The sequence below is a fragment of the Periophthalmus magnuspinnatus genome, chromosome 9 (assembly GCF_009829125.3).
Source record: "Periophthalmus magnuspinnatus isolate fPerMag1 chromosome 9, fPerMag1.2.pri, whole genome shotgun sequence".
NCBI lineage: Eukaryota > Metazoa > Chordata > Actinopteri > Gobiiformes > Gobiidae > Periophthalmus > Periophthalmus magnuspinnatus.
Window position 1 is genome coordinate 3,308,206 of NC_047134.1, and position 17,983 is coordinate 3,326,188.

A 17,983-nucleotide genomic window follows, 5' to 3' on the forward strand; every position below is an offset into this window, starting at 1 on the left:
ATACCAGTTGTACCAAGTATAAAATATTTAGGGGTCCTCATTCATTCTTCTCTTAATTCCCTGATTAAAAATAACTACACAAATCTGTTGCTTACCATAGATGGAGATCTTAAAAGGTGCCCCACCACAAGGTTATTTTAATAAACTACACTCTCTTATAAGCCTATTTCTCTGGAATAAAAAAAGTCTAAAATCTTCCTGAGAGATGGGCCTTCCTAAGTTTGAATGGTCCTCATGGTGCTTTGCTTTAAGATCACTTACCACATGGGTTAAATCTGGAAAATCTGCAGCATGGGCACCAACTGAAGCACACTTGATTAAACCTCATACTATGCCCACCCTGTTACATGTTAAACTGCCATATAAAACCATTAAAAGCCGTTATGGACTCATTGTTACACATCTTCTCGCTGTATGGAGAAAAGTTAACAGTTTACTGGGGAATGGTGTCGTTGTGTTTCCTTCAGACACCAATCTTTCATAACCACTCACTTCTAATAGATAAGAAACCCATCTCTTTTTTTACTGTTGGAGCAAAAAAGGGTCTGTGATTTCAGTAATATCATAGGTCAGAATGGACTGAGAGAGTTTCATGATCTACAAAAATGCTATAACTTACCAGGTTCATCTTTTCTCTTCTACCTATAGTGTTCCTTGGGGCTGCACGCTGGAAAATCACCCCCTCCACACTATTCTGGCTAAAGCACAAAGCTCTGGTACGATTTCTGATCTGTGTAAATAACTTGTCAAGAGCTCACAGAAAAATGTACTTATTGAGCAGCTTTGGAAAACTGAACTGAGGGATCACTCAGAGTGGGACTGGAATCAGATCTGGTCAAACATCTCCCTCTGATCGAGGATTATCACCAGATGATTCATTACAAAATAATCCATTGAGCCAATCTATACCCTAGAAGATCAAATGAAAATAAAAGACAACCCTCACTGTGATTTCTGCACTGACAAAACTATTGGCACGTTTCTCCATATGGTCTGGGAGTGTCCTGGGATTGTCCTGGGAGTGTCCTGGGACTGTCCTGGGAGTGTCCTGGGACTGTCCTGGGACTGTCCTGGGACTGTCCTGGCACAATTCTGGAAAATGTCTCAAAGACACTGTCTAAATTAATAAGTATAACCATCCCCTGCACTCAGAAGTTTATTCTGCTAAATGATTTCTCCAAACTCAATTTGACCATCAATGACCAGCATGCATCACTAGCAGACCTCACAGCTGCCAAGAAAATTGTAATATGTGTTCTAAAACCGAAGTCCTCCTAGTAGGCACCCCCTCTACGATCTCCAAATCCAACAGCTTCTCCATCTCCATCCATGATTCCACTGTCCTTCCTTCCCCTCAGGTCAAGAGTCTGGGTGTCATCCTCGACAGCACACTTTCTTTCCACTCCCACATCAATAACATCACCCGCTCTGCCTACTTTCACCTCCGCAATATCTCTCGCCTCCGTCCCTCTCTCACTTCTCACACCTCTGTCATACTTGTTCACAGTCTTGTCACCTCCCGGATTGACTACTGTAACTCCCTCCTCTGTGGTCTCCCCAACAAATCCCTCCAGAAACTGCAGCTTCTCCAAAACTCCGCAGCCCGCATCATCACCAGGACCCCATCTTCCCACCACATCACCCCCGTCCTCCAAGAACTACACTGGCTTCCCATAAAACAGAGAATCCACTTCAAAATCCTCCTCACCACCTTCAAAGCTCTCCATAACCTGGCCCCACCTCACATCGCTGACCTCCTCCACATCTCCATTCCCTCTCGCTCCCTCCGCTCCTCTTCATCTCTCCAGCTCTCTGTCCCCTCTGCCCGTCTCATCACCTTCAGCTGCTCTGCTCCCCAGCTCTGGAACTCTCTCCCTCCTGACCTCCACAACATTGACTCTCTTCCACTTTTCAAATCCAGACTCAAAACCCACCTGTTCACACAATCCTACACCATATAATCAGTCACTCTCACCATCATCCAGTTTTGTATCTCTGTTTTATCTGTAAATATGTGTTTTTAACTTTGTCTTGTACAGTGTCCTTGAGTGTCCTGAAAGGTGCTTTCAAATAAAATGTATTATTATTATTATTATTATTATTATTAGTAGTAGTAGTAGTAGTAGTAGTAGTAGTAGTAGTAGTAGTAGTAGTAGTAGTAGTAGTAGTAGTAGTAGTAGTAGTAGTAGTAGTAGTAGTAGTAGTAGTAGTAGTAGTAGTAGTATGCCGTTGGAAGTCACTTAGCTTCCCCCTTTTTCCTCCAAACGTAACATTGCTCATTATGGCCAAACAGTTCACTTTTAGTTTGGTCAGACCACATTTTCTCCAAAAATGAAGGTCTTTGTCCCTGTGTGGACTTGCAGAGTGTAATCTGCCTTTATTGTGTTTCTTTTGGAGTAATGTCTTCTTCCTGCAGAGTGTCCTCTCAGCTCATGTCGGTACAGTCTGTTTCACTGTGGATAATGACACACTCTTACAGCTTCAGCAGCATCTTCACAAAGTTCTGGGCTTTTGTTCTTGGGTTGATCTTTTGGTTCATCTCTGGGACAGAACCCGTCTCCTTCCTGAGGCTCTGATGGTTGGACATCCCCATGGTCTTTATACTTGTGTATAATTGTTTGAACAGATGAACGTGGCACCTTCAGGCATCTGGAAATTGCACCAAGGATGAACCAGACTTGTGCAAGTCCATAATTCTCTTCCTGATATCTTGGCTGATTTCTTTTGACTTTTCCATGATGTTACACAAAGAGGCAGAGTGTTTCAGGTGTGCGTCAAATACATCCACAGGTGTGTCTCTAATGAACTCAGATGGTGTCAATAAACCAATGAGAAGCTTCCAAAGACATGACATCATCATCTGGTTTTCACAAATTGTTTAAAGTCATAGTAATGTTACTGTATGTAAACTTCTGACTTTGAAGAAAGTGATGAAAAAGTGTCTAAAAAGTCCTCTCATTATTCTGGCATTTAGCAAATAGAAAAATTTTTTGTGATCCTAACTGACCTAGAACAGGAAAAGTTTAGTCTGATTTCATGGGACAGTGAGAAGAAAAGTATATGTGTCTTTTTATACAGTGTATGTACTTCTTTTTTCAAATGTGCATTTAATTTATGTTCTAATGGAAGACAGGGAGTTTTCTCCTAATCTGCTCAAAATAAATGAATGAATAAAATGACATCATCAAATCCTAAACGTGAACATGACCCATTTGAATTTAAACTGTAGTGGGTCTAAAGTCTGACATTATGAACCACTCAATGCTTTGGTTATTATAAGAAGGACCTGTCCAGCAGAGGGCGCAGTGACACCTCTGACTCCAACCCTCTCCTTTGACTCCACCCCCCTCCTCGGACTTCATTCCTCTTCTCTGACTCCGCCCCCCTCCTCACCTATGACTGAGTATGCTCAGATAATTATGTGTGTCTATGTGTGTGTGCTGAGATAGAGAATTATGTGTGTGTGTGGCCCCTCCCACCAGCCTGAGCAACTCTGAACAGACTAGAGTAAAAGTGAGGCCCCGCCCCTTTACCTGAGCAGTGAAGCCCCGCCCCTTTACCTGAGCAGTGAGGCCCCGCCCCTTTACCTGAGCAGGTGAGGTTGACAGCGGCTCCAGAGGAGCAGGTCTCTGAGCCAGAGCGGGGACAGTCCATCAGAGCAGACTCATTGCCCTCACAGTGGAACTTCTGCTTCAGAGGAGAGAGCGCCCCCTGGAGGAGAGAAGGAGCCCCACAGCCCAGCTCCCTGCACAGCACCTCTGCCCCCTGCTGGTCCAAGGCCCCTTCACAGACCCAGGTCCAGGACTGGTCCCAGATCTGCACTGATCCTGAGCACAGACTGGGCCCCGAGACCAGACGCACCGAGTCTGTGGACACACATGTGTGACATCACCGCTCTGAGCCAATAGGACACACACAGGGCTGTGACATCACCGCTCTGACCTGGTGCAGTCCTCCTGTTCAGTGCTGGTTTAGTCCTGGTTCAGGCCTTTTTTTTAGTTCTGGTTCAGTCCTGGTTTAGTCCTGGTTTAGTCCTGGTTCAGTCCTGGTATAGTCCTGGTTTAGTCCTGGTTTAGTCCTGGTTCAGTCCTGGTTAAGTTCTGGTTTAGTCCTGGTTTAGTCCTGGTTTATTCCTGTTTCAGTCCTGGTTTAGTGCTGGTTTAGTCCTGGTTCAGTCCTGGTTTAGTCCTGGTTTAGTCCTGGTTTAGTCCTGGTTTAGTCCTGGTTTAATCCTGGTTCACTTGTTCTTAAACAAGTGAGAATCTCTCTGTAGTTTTTCAGAGTAAACATGACAGACTTGAGTCTAAACTGGGCTCTTTGCTGCTGACAGAGCTGATCCTCCTCAACAGATTTAATCATGTTTTCAGCGTCTCTCTGGGTTTAAGACAAAACTCACACACTTGGACTCGTCTGTGTCCAACTGAACTGTCCTCATGTTCAGAGACACACACAGAGGACACCCCCCCTCTGTGTGTGTGTGTGTGTGATAAGAGAGACTAGAAAAAAACATCTGAGAAACCTAAAAATGTGAGATCAGACTTTTACCTGAACATTTCACCTCCAGACCCGAGGAAAAGGAGGATGAACCATAGACACAATCTCTCACAGCAGACTTCTTCACACAGTCAGAATCGACCTCCCACACTGGACTCTCTGGAAAATCCTCTCTCTCTTCTCCATAAACAGCAGAGCCACAGTCCAGGTCTCTGCACACAGCAGCTGTGTCCTCCAGGGACCAGGGACTATAGGGTTCATACACCCGTCTCCACTCTCCTCTGTGTCTCACCTCCACAGTCCCAGCACAGCGACTGGCTCCTCCCACCAGCCTGAGCGGCTCTGAACAGACAAGAGACAGAGTGAGCCCCACCCCTTTACCTGAGCAGTGAGGCCCCACCCCTTTACCTGAGCAGGTGAGGTTGACAGCGGCTCCAGAGGAGCAGGTCTCTGAGCCGGAGCGGGGACAGTCTATCAGAGCAGACTCATTGCCCTCACAGTGGAACCTCTGCCCCAGAGGAGAGAGCGCCCCCTGGAGGAGAGAAGGAGCCCCACAGCCCAGCTCCCTGCACAGCACCTCTGCCCCCTGCTGGTCCAAGGCCCCTTCACAGACCCAGGTCCAGGACTGGTTCCAGATCTGCACTGATCCTGAGCACAGACTGGGCCCCGAGACCAGACGCACCGAGTCTGTGGATACACATGTGTGACATCATCACTCTGAGCCAATAGGACACACACAGGGCTGTGACATCACAGCTCTGACCTGGTACAGTTCTCCTGTGTGTGTTGTGTGTGGATATGTTTATGTAGGTGTGTGTCTATGTGTGTGTGTGATGAGACAGACTAGAAAAAAAAACATCTGAGAAACATAAAAATGTGAGATTAGACTTTTACCTGAACATTTCACCTCCAGACCCGAGGAAGAGGAGGATGAATCATCAACACATTCTCTCACTGCAGACTCCTCAACACAGTCAGAATGGACCTCCCACACTGGACTCTCTCGAAAATCATGTCTCTCTTCTCTATAAACAGCAGAGCCACAGTCCAGGTCTCTGCACACAGCAGCTGTGTGCTCCAGGAACCAGAGTCCATTGGGCTCCTCTACCCGTCTCCACTCTCCTCTGTGTCTCACCTCCACAGTCCCAGCACAGCGACTGGCCCCTCCCACCAGCCTGAGCTCTGAACAGACAAGAGACAGAGTGAGCCCCGCCTCTTTACTGCAGCAGTCAGGCCACGCCCCATTACAATAAAGCCCCTCCCAGGCCAGAGTAAAACAAATCCTTATCCTGTGTGCTCCCTCTCACCAGGAGGTTGTGGGTTAGACTCCTGATCTGAGTGGAGTGTGCATGTTCTCCCTGTGTTACTGTGGCAGAGTGGTTATCCTGGTGTGTGTCTTTACCTGAGCTGTTGTCTTCTGCCAGGAGCCCTGCACACACAAAAGTCATGTCACAAAATGGTGTTTGTTGGTCACATGACACAGAGCTTCACACAAAATGCTGTTGGGCTCATTAAAGTAGTGATGGGAAAATGAAGCGTTGTGAAGCAATGACGCTTCGGATCAAAACTGTATCGAAAACGGTTCACTACTCGAAGCTTCATTCATTCATGACAAGTCATGTGACAGGTGATGTCCGGCGCTTCATGTTACACAACACATACGTCACTGATTCAAGCGCGCGTCCGAAGCTTCAAATGAGAGGCAAAGCGCCCGCCTCCTCATGGGTTGTAGTCGTAGCGGGAAGCACTGAGCTCATTGAGGATTGAGACAATTTTCAGTGGTAATTACAGGCACAGGCCAATAGTATAATGGAGCGTGGTGGCAAGCGCAAGCGTTCAGAGATGTGGCAGTACTTTGACATGATATCTGACACAAAGGTTAATATTGACATGATATATTATATTTGTATTTATAAGTAAGCCAGAACCAGTATCTACCCTAGGCTACATTCTGCAGATATAGTGGGGAAACATTTTAATAAATGTATGTAGTACAGTTTGTTGTGGTAACTTTTAGCCATGCTTCTACTACAGTATTTTAGTGTATTTTGCATCTCATATGTCTTATTCTTCTCAGGTTAAATGCTTGATTTGCTCAGCTGAACTGGCTTATAATAGCACAACTTCCTCAATGCAGAGGCACTATCGTGCAAACCACTGCACTGAGCAAACCAGCAGCAGCAGTAGTAGCCTACCATTTTCACAATTCGTGCTTTAATCTAAAGACTTGGACGCTGCACTGTTTCTGCAAAGTTGTTATGTAACTGTAGATTCATGGTTTGAGATTACTTTCTTTTAAACATGGGCCTTTGTCTTTCCTCTTATTGCATGATCTATTCACTATATACATGTTGGTTGAGGGCAGCATTAATGGGTGAATATTGCCTCACAGTCAGATTTAGGCTTTATACCGTAAAGATTTGTGTACTGGACCCACATGCATCCATGTCCTACATAGGCCTTCATTGAATAGTCCACATTGTACATTATTAGTAATATTTAATTTCTGTTTTTGCTCTACAGAACTTGCCGAGGAGGCTCTAGATCAGTGGTTCTTAACCTTTTTGGAGGTACTGAACCCCACCGGTTTCATATGCACATTCACCGAACCCTTGTTTATTGAATTTTTATTTTTATTTTTTTCAAATTCAAGACATATGGATGTTTTACTGGTGCACAAAATGAATCGTGCATTAACACCACTGTGTTCAAAGAATAAAACCAATAAAATGCATGAACTCACAACAAATTACATATATACCTTTTTACAGACATGACCTTTTTTAATACTACTACACTGAAATCATTTACATTTTTAACCTTATGTATTTCAATAATGAACTTATTGTATTTATGCTATTTATTATTTTTAACATTTTAACACACACCCATCACCTAATTTCCATCACGCTACAGGGTCGTGACCTTTAACACGCAAAGAGCCATTTGGACCCAGTTTCCCAGAAAATAAAACACTGGGAGCCGCAAATACTTTTTGACATCTAAAATGAAGATAACACTGTGTATAATAATAATAATAATAATAATAATAATAATAATAATAATAATAATAATAATAATAATAATAATAATGTAACGGAATAATGTAGGTTTTATTTTCATGGACATGCCTTCTACGCGTGGCAGATAAATATGGCAAAAATAAGTTAAGTCCATAAAAAATACAACTCACCAAACCGCTGCATCAGTGGGAGCCCTGCGCTTGTGTCTTTGGGATGAGGTGGACCCATCGAGGAGTGACGAGAGACAATGACACCCGCAGTGTGATTATGTCTAGTCTGCTCCACAGTTTCTTTCAAAAAACTCTAAAGGTTTACCTTTTAATCCCAGGTACTTAGTCTCCATGTGCCAAAGCAGTTTTGAAGGTTTCATTGCCTCATTTGCTTTTTCCGCATGTTACTCAGAGCGGACTGTGCACGTGAGAATCACCTGTGGCGACAAACCCATATTTAAGTAGGACTCCTGGTATTGTCTCTTAAATTTAACTTCCTTTTTCTTGGAGGTTGTAGTCTCCTCTTCTGGCTCCTCAGTTGGCCTTTTCCCCTTTGTTAAAAAGCTCTCCAAAGACTTTTGTTTTGGCTCATCTTCACTCGCTTGTGGCTCTACTTTTGAGCGACGTGTCTGATGTGTTATACGTGATACGTCATTGCGGAGACAAGAGCAGATCTATCACAGATATAATAAACTTGTTACTACATCAAATTGATTTCTGTGGCGATTTCCTATCAGGATTTTCATTTACATCTACAGACAAGCTTTTTAGCGCGTCATGAGGGACGAGCGAAAATTACGTCCTCCTGATCCTCCTGCTCCTGCGCACAGCGTCTGAAAATCAGGACTGTGTCTTTACGCAGGACTGTGAGCTGTGTCTGTGTGTGTGTGTCTGTGAGCTGGTCTGTGAGGCGTGAGCAGTGTTCAAACGGCTCATTTAAGTTGGGCAGGTACTTCGATAGACACATCAAAGGGTACATTTGTTGAATTGGGCCAACGTCTGGAGACGCTCGCAGTCCGCTAATCATATGAGTCGGGTGCATGTCTTGACCTCCGCCGAACCCCTGAGACTGCCTCACCGAACCCCTAGGGTTCAATCGAACCCAGGTTAAGAACCACTGCTCTAGATGCATGCTTGGTGGACATGATCATTAAGGACTGCCAGCCATTTTCAGTGGTGGATGGTGTGGGCTTCAGGGAGTTTGTAAAACTCGCTGCTCCATCATATGCCCTTCCATCAAGAAAGTCTTTAAAAGCCATGGTGGAAAAGAGATATCTGGAGGAGAAGGAGAAAGCCAGGGTGGATGTGAGAGAGGCCACAGCAGTCTGCCTTACATCAGACATGTGGACCTCTTTGCACATGGATGCCTATTTAGCAGTGACATGCCATTTTGTTAATTCTGTTGGGTCCCTATCAACAGTTCTGTTGGGAGTGGGTCATTTTCCGCAGTCACATACTGCAGTTAACATCGCTGCCATGAAGACCTCCCTCATGGAAGACTGGGGCATTAAAGAAAAAGTGAATTGCCTTGTCACGGATGGTGCACAAAATATGATTGCATGTGGTAGGGAATTGCAGATGTGGCACAACATTTGTATTGCACATGGTCTCAACCTGGTAGTAAAGAAAGTCATTGGCCAAACAGAAGGGCTGGCAGTAATTCGAGAAAAAGCCAGAAAGATTGTTGGCTACTTTCGAAGCAGTACCCTGGCTAAAGAACAACTTACCACCTGTCAGACCATGATGTCAAAGCCTCAGCACAAGCTAATCCAAGAGGTTGAAATGCGATGGAACAGCTTCTATGACATGATGGCAAGGCTATATGAACAGCGGGAACCAGTTGGTGCGTCACTGGCCACATTCCACACCAATTTATTGCCCCTTTCCTGTGCTGACTACAACAAAATTCAGGAGTGCCTGATTGTCTTGTCACCCATAAAGGCAGCTACTGAGGAGTTGTCTGCAGAAAGAACTGTGAGTGGATCCAAAATCATCCCCCTTGTTCGCATGCTCAGGCATAATCTGGCATCAGCAAGTGTTACAGTGAGAGACGACAAGGCAGCACATCTCTGCAGATGCTTGCTTGATTTAATGACCGAGAAGCTCAGCTTCTATGAGGTAGCTACTCAAACATCTCTAGCCACACTCCTGGATCCAAGATTCAAAACAATCGGGTTCTGCAATCCCACCAATGCACAGAATGCTATAAAGAAACTCACAGCTGAATGTGCAGCAAAAATTAAGAGCCATGTCCCACCACCAGTGCCCACAACACCTGTGCCATCTGCTCCTACAACCCCTGTGCAAAGTACATCTGTGCTGTCTACCCCCAGAACACCTGAGCCAACTACATCTGTGCCTACAACGCCTTTGCCTCCAGCCTCTGGTATGTTAAGTAGTATTGTATTATGGACGCTATATTTGACAAATAATGTAATTAACTGTAATGCCTCTGTTTCAGGGCCTGGACTTTGGGATCTACTGGATCAACAGGTGTCGGATTCAAAAAAAGTAAGGAGTGCCACAGCCAGTGCAACAGTGGAGGTGCAAAGATATATGAGCCAAACAAATGTGGCCCGCTCAGAAGACCCTCTGCTGTACTGGGGACAAAACAAGGATCTGCACCCACATCTGTATGAGTTGGCACTCAAATATTTGTGTATCCCAGCTTCATCTGTTCCTTGTGAACGTGTTTTTTCAAAGGCTGGGGAAATTGTTAGTAAAAAACGAAACCGTCTGAATCCTAAAACGGTGGAAAAGATATTATTTCTGAATAAAAATCAGCCATAAAAAACCTGTCCTGTGTGTTCTGTTGATATGTAGGCATATCAGCTAAATAGTAGTTTATAGTCCCCAATTTTGTTACACTGGCCTAAGTAAAAGTATCATACAAAGTACATGATTTATGCTTTTAGACTTTTAATGTGCATGTTTTTGTTTTCTCAAAGTCCAGAATTGAACTTAAACATTTGGCAGAATGAAAGTGGTAAAATATAACTCCTCAAACCAAGTAGAAAGTATACATTTTACTTTTCAGTCAGTTAAAATGAAGTGGTGTAAAAAGTACCTATCAAATATCAAATGCAATTAGGTACATATACATAGAATTGTTACATAAATATAGGACTTTTACTTTTTTACATAGTTACCTTCCACCACTGATAATAACAGATGGTCTGTAAAAGGTTGAAAATCAAAGAGAGAGCAAATGCATAAAGGCTATTGTGAAAGGTAGTTTTACAAATGTACAATCTGGTGAATTTTCTATTACTGACTAGACACAATAATGTGTTGTATTACTGTATTACAATAATATTAGTACTACTAAGTAATGATACATTTAAACAATACTAATTTTAGCTGCTCTCCATGTATTAAATTGGCCTATAGAATGTTGTGTCATGTGATTAATTTTCCTACTTCAGTTGTTTTTGTGTTATTTGTATTTGCTCGACGATTTGATTAAAACACACATAATAAATATATTGGTTGAAGTAAGTCTAGGCCTATAATTTCAAATATACGCTTATTTTTTCTAATGTACCCTTAGACTTGCCTTTATAAACTATGGAGTCCAAAATGCTACTTGTGCATCATGATCCTTTGCGTTTAACACAGCGCTGCCAAAACGAACCACTTTCTGAACCACCCAAACACCCCTCTCGCATCTAGTGCTTCATGAACCACTGATGACGTCACATGCTGAAAACAACACATGCTCCGATACGCGCTTTGTGAACCAGGATCCGGAAAAACTCGACGAGCGTGTCGAAGCGCTGTTTCATTTCGTCCATCACTACATTAAAGCCACAGGCTGGTTTCATGAGTGTGATGGAAACAGGAAACTCACTATGGCCTCGTCTGACCAGGCTGTGTTTGAGTTTAGAAACACTTTAATATTAATCAAATGTACATTTATTTTTGACAAGTGCTGAGACAGAGTTTCAGACACACATGAGCCACTTCCCCTCAGACTGAAGTAGTTGCAGTGTGGGGCCAAAAGAACACTTTGACAAATAAACTGATGGAAGAAGTACTCCATCTTGTTACTTCAGTAAAGGTTCAGACACCAGAGCAAACAAATACTCATGTAAAAGTAGAAGTATCACATGAAAAAACACATTCTTTATAGAGAGCCAGCTAATGCAGCTCTTGTCAGAGTTACACTACTGAAAGGTCATGCTATTGTTGATTTGAGTTTCCTAAAGTCATGTGTAAAGTTAAGTGCCATGTATCACCCGTAAACATTCAAAGATTCTTTAAGAGAAGTCACTACAGCCTAAAAGGAGCACACCTATTCACACAGATTCAGAACCAAACTTATGGAACGAAGCCAAACCCCTGACCCCTGACCCCAAACACCAGGATCCACAACAATAATGAGATTTAAACATTGATGAAACCAGCTCATTAAGTTTGAAAAGCAGAAAAGGCCAGATATCTGCTTGCAAAGAATGAGTGTGATGGAAATGAAATGCTTTGAAATGTTTTTGTGTCAGTCCGTGCTAAAGTTTAGTGTAGAAAAGGGGCAGATCACATCAGACGGCTCTTTCTGCTCCGTTTCTTTTGTGCCTCGTATGTTTCACTTTATGACACTGTCCATGTCTTTTTATATTTTAGGAAACAAGTAAATCAAAGACAAACAAGTTACTTACCCAAAGTGTAGAAGAACCAGACCAGGACCAGTGCTCCGAGGGCCATAACGGGACCAAACCAGGACTAAACTAGGTCTAAACAGGTCTAAACCAGGACTAAACCAGGACTAAACCAGGTCTAAACCAGGACTAAACCAGGATTAAACCAGGTCTAAACCAGGATTAAACCAGGTCTAAACCAGGTCTAAACCAGGACTGAACTGGTCTAAATCAGGACTGAACAGGACTAAACCAGGTCTAAACCCGACTAGACCAGCTCTGAGACGTGTTTGAGCGTTTCCTGCTTTTAACATTTACTTATCAGTTCATTTGTGGTTTTCTTGCTAAAACTAAACTCGCCATAATCTGATTTTTTTTTTTTTTTTTACTCAAATATGTGTTGAATGTCCATATTTTAAAACAGACACTAAACTAAACGAGTGAGGAGCGATGTCCAGTGTGTCTATGGACAGATGACCCCTACGGTCAATCTCTCCGTTTGGACCATTTCATTTTCTCATTGACTTATTATTATTGTCACTGCTCTATGTTTCTCTTCTCTATTCAAGGCAAGTTCTTTGTTCTGTCACTTGGTAACTCACAATAGCAGTAAAACAAATTCTGAAGTTGATGTGATGAAAGGTCCTTTATTACACAAAATGGATCTATGATGTAAGTCATAATGTTCCCTCCTCAAAAACACACCTGGAGTTGTGTTTTGTTTCATTCACACATGTTTGAGTAACTCTTTATTATTAGTCTGTAACATCTCCAAAGCTCAAAATGCTCTGTTCCACCTTGTGATGTCATCAAGTGGTAGTTTTCAAGTGAACAGCTCCTTTTACCTTTAGTAGAGATTTGCAGTTCCAAAGCTGAAGTTATCCAAATGACTCTAGTGAAGGTGTGTTTTTTAAAAACACAGTGGAGCACTTCCTGGATTACTACATGACATCACAAGGTGGAATAGAGTGTTTTCTTTTTGAGAAAACAACATTATAACATAGATCAGATGATAGAGTAATATGAGCCCTTTAATCTACTCGATCTAGAGCATCCGAGCTGAAAGCAAAGTGCTGATCTGTGCAGAAGTCGTCCTCACAACAAACGTGTAGAAGAAAAGACCAGAGAAAACAAGACATGACCAAGGAGCGATAAACCAACAAGAGGAAAAGTGTAAAGGTCCAAATCATAATCAGATGTAGGAGAGTGAGGAGAGTAGGACAGGTGATAGGATGGAGCCAGCGAGGAAGAGGAGGTTTTCCCCCGTGTGGGAACACTTTGACCTGATATCTCCTAACAAGGTCAGCTAAATCTAACATCATTACAGACACATTAGGTTTGCTTATCAACAACTATGTTTCATGGTTTCTTATTTTATTCAAAGATGAGGTGTTTATTGTGTTCCAAGGAGTTGGGGCACAATAACAACACCTCCTCCATGCTAAGGGCTTGTATGAGAATAAGAAGGAAACTAGAGCTTCAACTAGCCAAGGTAAGTCATAACAATATTACAAATACACTATCACAGTTTTTCCATGTTTACTTTTGTTTATTGTGCAAATAAAGACAAGTAACACTGTATTTATTGTCTTTTAACCAACCACCAGAAACAGGAGCTGGATGAAGCCCTTGTCTCCATGATACTGAAGGACACACAGGCTTCAGTTTTGTGGAAGATGTTGGATTCAGGGCATTTGTGTCCAAACTGGATTATGTTCTCCCTACAAGGCAGGTGTGTATGGGAGCATGCATCAAACAAATGAGTACTTAACTGTATGTCTCACACTTCAGACAAATTGAGGCCATGGTGGAGGCCAAGTACGAGTCAGCAAAGGAGAAGGCTAAGGCTAAAGTTGAAAAGGTGGCTGTTGTTAGCCTGACTTCTGACATGTGGACATCCATCAACATAGATGCCTACCTGGCTGTAACCTGCCATTTTGTGGGTGAGAAAATGGGGCTCAGCTCAGTGCTATTGGGAGTGCAGGCCTTGTCCCAGTCACACACTGCTGAAAATAGAGCTTGTGTGAAAGGCTCCCTGGTGGAGGAATGGGGAATCACTAATAAGGTGACATGTACGGTCACTGATGGAGCTCACAATATGGTTGTGTGTGTGAGAGCTGAAGCTTCGGCACCATATTTGCGTCGCACACAAACTAAATCTGATCGTGAAGAAGGCACTTGACCAGAACCCTGTGCTCTCTGGCATCCGGGCCAAAGCGAGGAAGTGGGTTAGTTCCTTTAGAAGCAGCACCACTGCTGAGGTGCGGTCATTCCCTTTATTCCAGTTTCTAATAACACTAATACTTTGTGTTCCTGCTGCAGTGATTTAATGGCCGACTTATGTGTATCTTTAAAGGTGAAGCTCACACAAGTGCAGCTCCATCTGGGGATGGCAAAAATGAAGCTAATGCAAGAAGTGGAGACCAGATGGAACAGCACATATCTGATGCTGCCATGTTTGGTGGAGCTAAGGGAGCCAGTAGGAGCAGCGTTAGTTTATGATGCCACTGTAGAGCTGTCGGCCGAGGAAAATGTGTCTGTCTCCAAAGTTGTCCCCCTAATGAAAATGCAGGAGCAAAACCTTCAGGAGGAAATGGTAAAGCCGACACCTGCAGTGTCATTGGAAAATCCTCTGGAGTCCTGGGAGAGGAGAAAACCACTCTGTCCAAATTTATACAAACTTGCACTTGCCTTTTTGTGCACACTGGCATCTTCTGTGCCTCATGGAAGGGTCTTCTCCAAGACCGGAGGGTTGTGTCAAAAAAAGGAAATAGTTTAAAAACAAAAACTGTTGGGAAACTCTTGTTTCTGAATAAAAATGAATAAAATTTCCCCTGTCCTGTACATCATTGTCCAAGTTACACAGACATAATCTGTGCCCTTTGCCTTTTCATTAGTCTTGTGTAATTTGCAGTGTTTTTAGTGAACGGTGGTTTAAGAATCTTTAACTTACCTCCTGTCTCCTTGTGTCCAGGTATTAAAGAGGTCCCTGGGGAAACGAGCTCCCTTAAAAAGACCAAGGCGGTGAAGGTGTATGAAGAGAGGCATGTTGGGCATTTTAAAGGGTTTATGGGTTTTAAATACATTTGGGGTTTGTTTTAGGATTTATGTGTAATATATGTATAAAGTTAATTTGGTTTATGGGTTTATTTGGCTTTATGGAGGTTTAAGAGTTTTAAAGAGCTAATGTTATCTTTAAACATTTCTATTCATTAACAATAGTGTTGTCCAGTCAGTGGGACAGTATAAAAGGCGCCTGATACCAACACACCATGTTCTGCTGCTGGAGGAGACGCTGCTCCTCAAACCTCCATTGCTCAATGCATGGTGCACTTTGATCATTGATGGAAAAAGAAGTAAAACTTGTAGAATACACCTGTACTGCTGTCTTCTGTCCCACATCCTACCGGTAAAGACCAGCCTACATTACACTGGTTTCATGTTGAAACTGTGGTTTTCTTGGCTGGATTTTTGAAAAAGTAGATTTGTGATGTCTTCTGGTTCTTCTGGGGATGTTGTTGATGTAAATGTCATTGACGTCATTGTTGTTGTTGACGTAAATGTTGTTGATGTAAATGTTGCTGATGTTGTTGTTGATGTAAATGTTGTTGTCATTGATGTCGTTGTTAATATAATTTATTGTTATTGTTGACTTGGGGCTATATAACATTTTAGAGCACATGTCTGCAGTTGAAATCAGTTTGAAATCTAACATGTTTTGAAGCTTGTGCAGCTCAGAGCTGCTGTTCTGAGCATCAAACCACAAACCCCCATTTTATCAAAGTGAAGGAAACTCACTATCAGCCAGAATCACTCTCATATTTCACACTATTTTATTCGACTTTTGTACTGTATTTTTCATTAATTTTCTAAGTTTCATCCATTTTACTTTGTTTTACTAGATAAGTTAGACTCATGTAGGTCAGACTCATGTAGGCCAGACTCATGTAGGACAGACTCATGTAGGTCAGACTCGTGTAGGACAGACTCGTATAGGTCAGACTCGTGTAGGACAGTCTCATGTAGGACAGTCTCATGTAGGACGTAGGACATACTCCTGTAGGATAGTCTCATGTAGGACAGACTCGTAGTTCAGACTCATGTAGGTCAGACTCATGTAAGTCAGACTCGTGTAGAACAGACTCGTGTAGGACAGACTCATGTAGGACAGACTCATGTAGGACAGTCTCATGTAATACAGACTCATGTAGGACAGACTCATGTAGGACAAGGACAGACTCATGTAGAACAGACTCATGTAGGACAAGGACAGACTCATGTGGGACAGACTCATGTAGGACAAGGACAGACTCATGTAGGCCAGACTCATGTAGGACAGACTCATGTAGGACAAGGACAGACTCGTGTAGGACAGACTCATGTAGGAAAAGGACAGACTCGTGTAGGACAGACTCATGTAGGACAGACTCATGTAGGACAAGGACAGACTCATGTAGGACAAGGACAGACTCATGTAGAACAGACTCATGTAGGACAAGGACAGACTCATGTAGGCCAGACTCATGTAGGACAGACTCATGTAGGACAAGGACAGACTCGTGTAGGACAGACTCATGTAGGAAAAGGACAGACTCGTGTAGGACAGACTCGTGTAGGACAGGTTCCTACATGAGTTCCTCTGTGTTCCTTCTGGTTGTACCTGTTGGATGTTGTCAAGGGGACGGTCAGTGTGAGATTAACAGGTGGATTGGGGCGGCATCTGCAGGGATGTGGTCACTTGTGTTAAAGTAGGAGTTGAGTCTAAAAGCAAACCTCTCGATTTACCGATCAGTCTATGTTCCTACCCTCACCTATCGTCATGAGCTTTGAGTAATGACTGGAAGGACTAGATGGTCCATACAAAAGTTTGCTCAGGGGGTGGCTGGGCAGATTGTTATTTAACCTTGGATTCAAATAATCAGCATGATATTTTGTATTTTTCATATCAATCTGGTATGAACAAGGTTAATTGTTATTATGGACGACGGCACATTCCACATATTGTCAGCAGATGGCGCTAACCTTCTACTGACAGTTGTCGTGCTTGTACCTTTTCATTTGTCAGTGCTATGATTTTTGGTATGATTTTATTTTATTTTTTCTGTGTCAAAATGTACTAACTACATTCTGCTGCTTAAAGCCTCACATTGTTTTTATTACCAAGTTTTACAGTGAGGCAAATAAGTATTTGAACTCCCTGTGATTTTACAAGTTCTCCCACTTAGAAATCATGGAAGGTCTGAAATGTTCATCTTAGGTGCATGTCCACTGTGAGACACATGATCTGAAAACAAATCTGGAAATCACATTGTATGATTTTTAAAAAATAATTTATTTGTATCAGGACCGAGGACCAGGACCGAGACCAGGATCATGACCGAGACCAAGACTGAGACCAGAACTGAAACCAGGACTGAAACCAGGACTGAAACCAGGACTAAGACCAGGACTAAGAGCAGGACCAACACAAGGACCCTTGAATACCCCACAGAACTAAATACCTCCTCTTTAATACTTCAGTAAAAGTAAAATGCCTCTGGGGACCTACGGGAGGGCATCTGTGTTTATTTGAGCCCTGAGCTGCTCTCTGCTGCCCTCTGCTGGTCGTTTAAACCGTTTCTGAAGAAAACCAGTGGAGAAAATCCTGCAGAGGTTTAGTTTATTTAAACAGTACAAAGTGTAAACGTGAGGACTGCAGACAGGAGCAATAAAACACACAGACACAGAAAACAGTGACACTGCGGACGCCATTACAGGGACTTTATGAACGGAACTTTACTTTAATCAAAAACACAGATTTAGAAACATGAGAGTTTTGTGAATCATTTAGAGAAATACCACA

General features: G+C 42.9%; 1 protein-coding gene across 1 annotated transcript in view; it reads right to left on the reverse strand.

Annotated features, from left to right (window-relative positions):
- Nucleotides 1-4,636: 4,636 nt before the first annotated feature.
- LOC117375735 (scavenger receptor cysteine-rich type 1 protein M130-like) overlaps nt 4,637-17,983 on the reverse strand; it is a gene marked incomplete at its 3' end in the record, with an annotated part of 131,839 nt that continues 118,492 nt past the window's right edge. Inside the window, exons 3-5 of the mRNA XM_033972051.2 lie at nt 5,563-5,676; nt 4,903-5,184; nt 4,637-4,836 (exon numbers count right to left, since the gene is read on the reverse strand). Of these exons, the coding sequence (XP_033827942.2) occupies nt 4,637-4,836; nt 4,903-5,184; nt 5,563-5,676 (596 nt within the window). The remainder of the gene's footprint in view (nt 4,837-4,902; nt 5,185-5,562; nt 5,677-17,983) is intronic.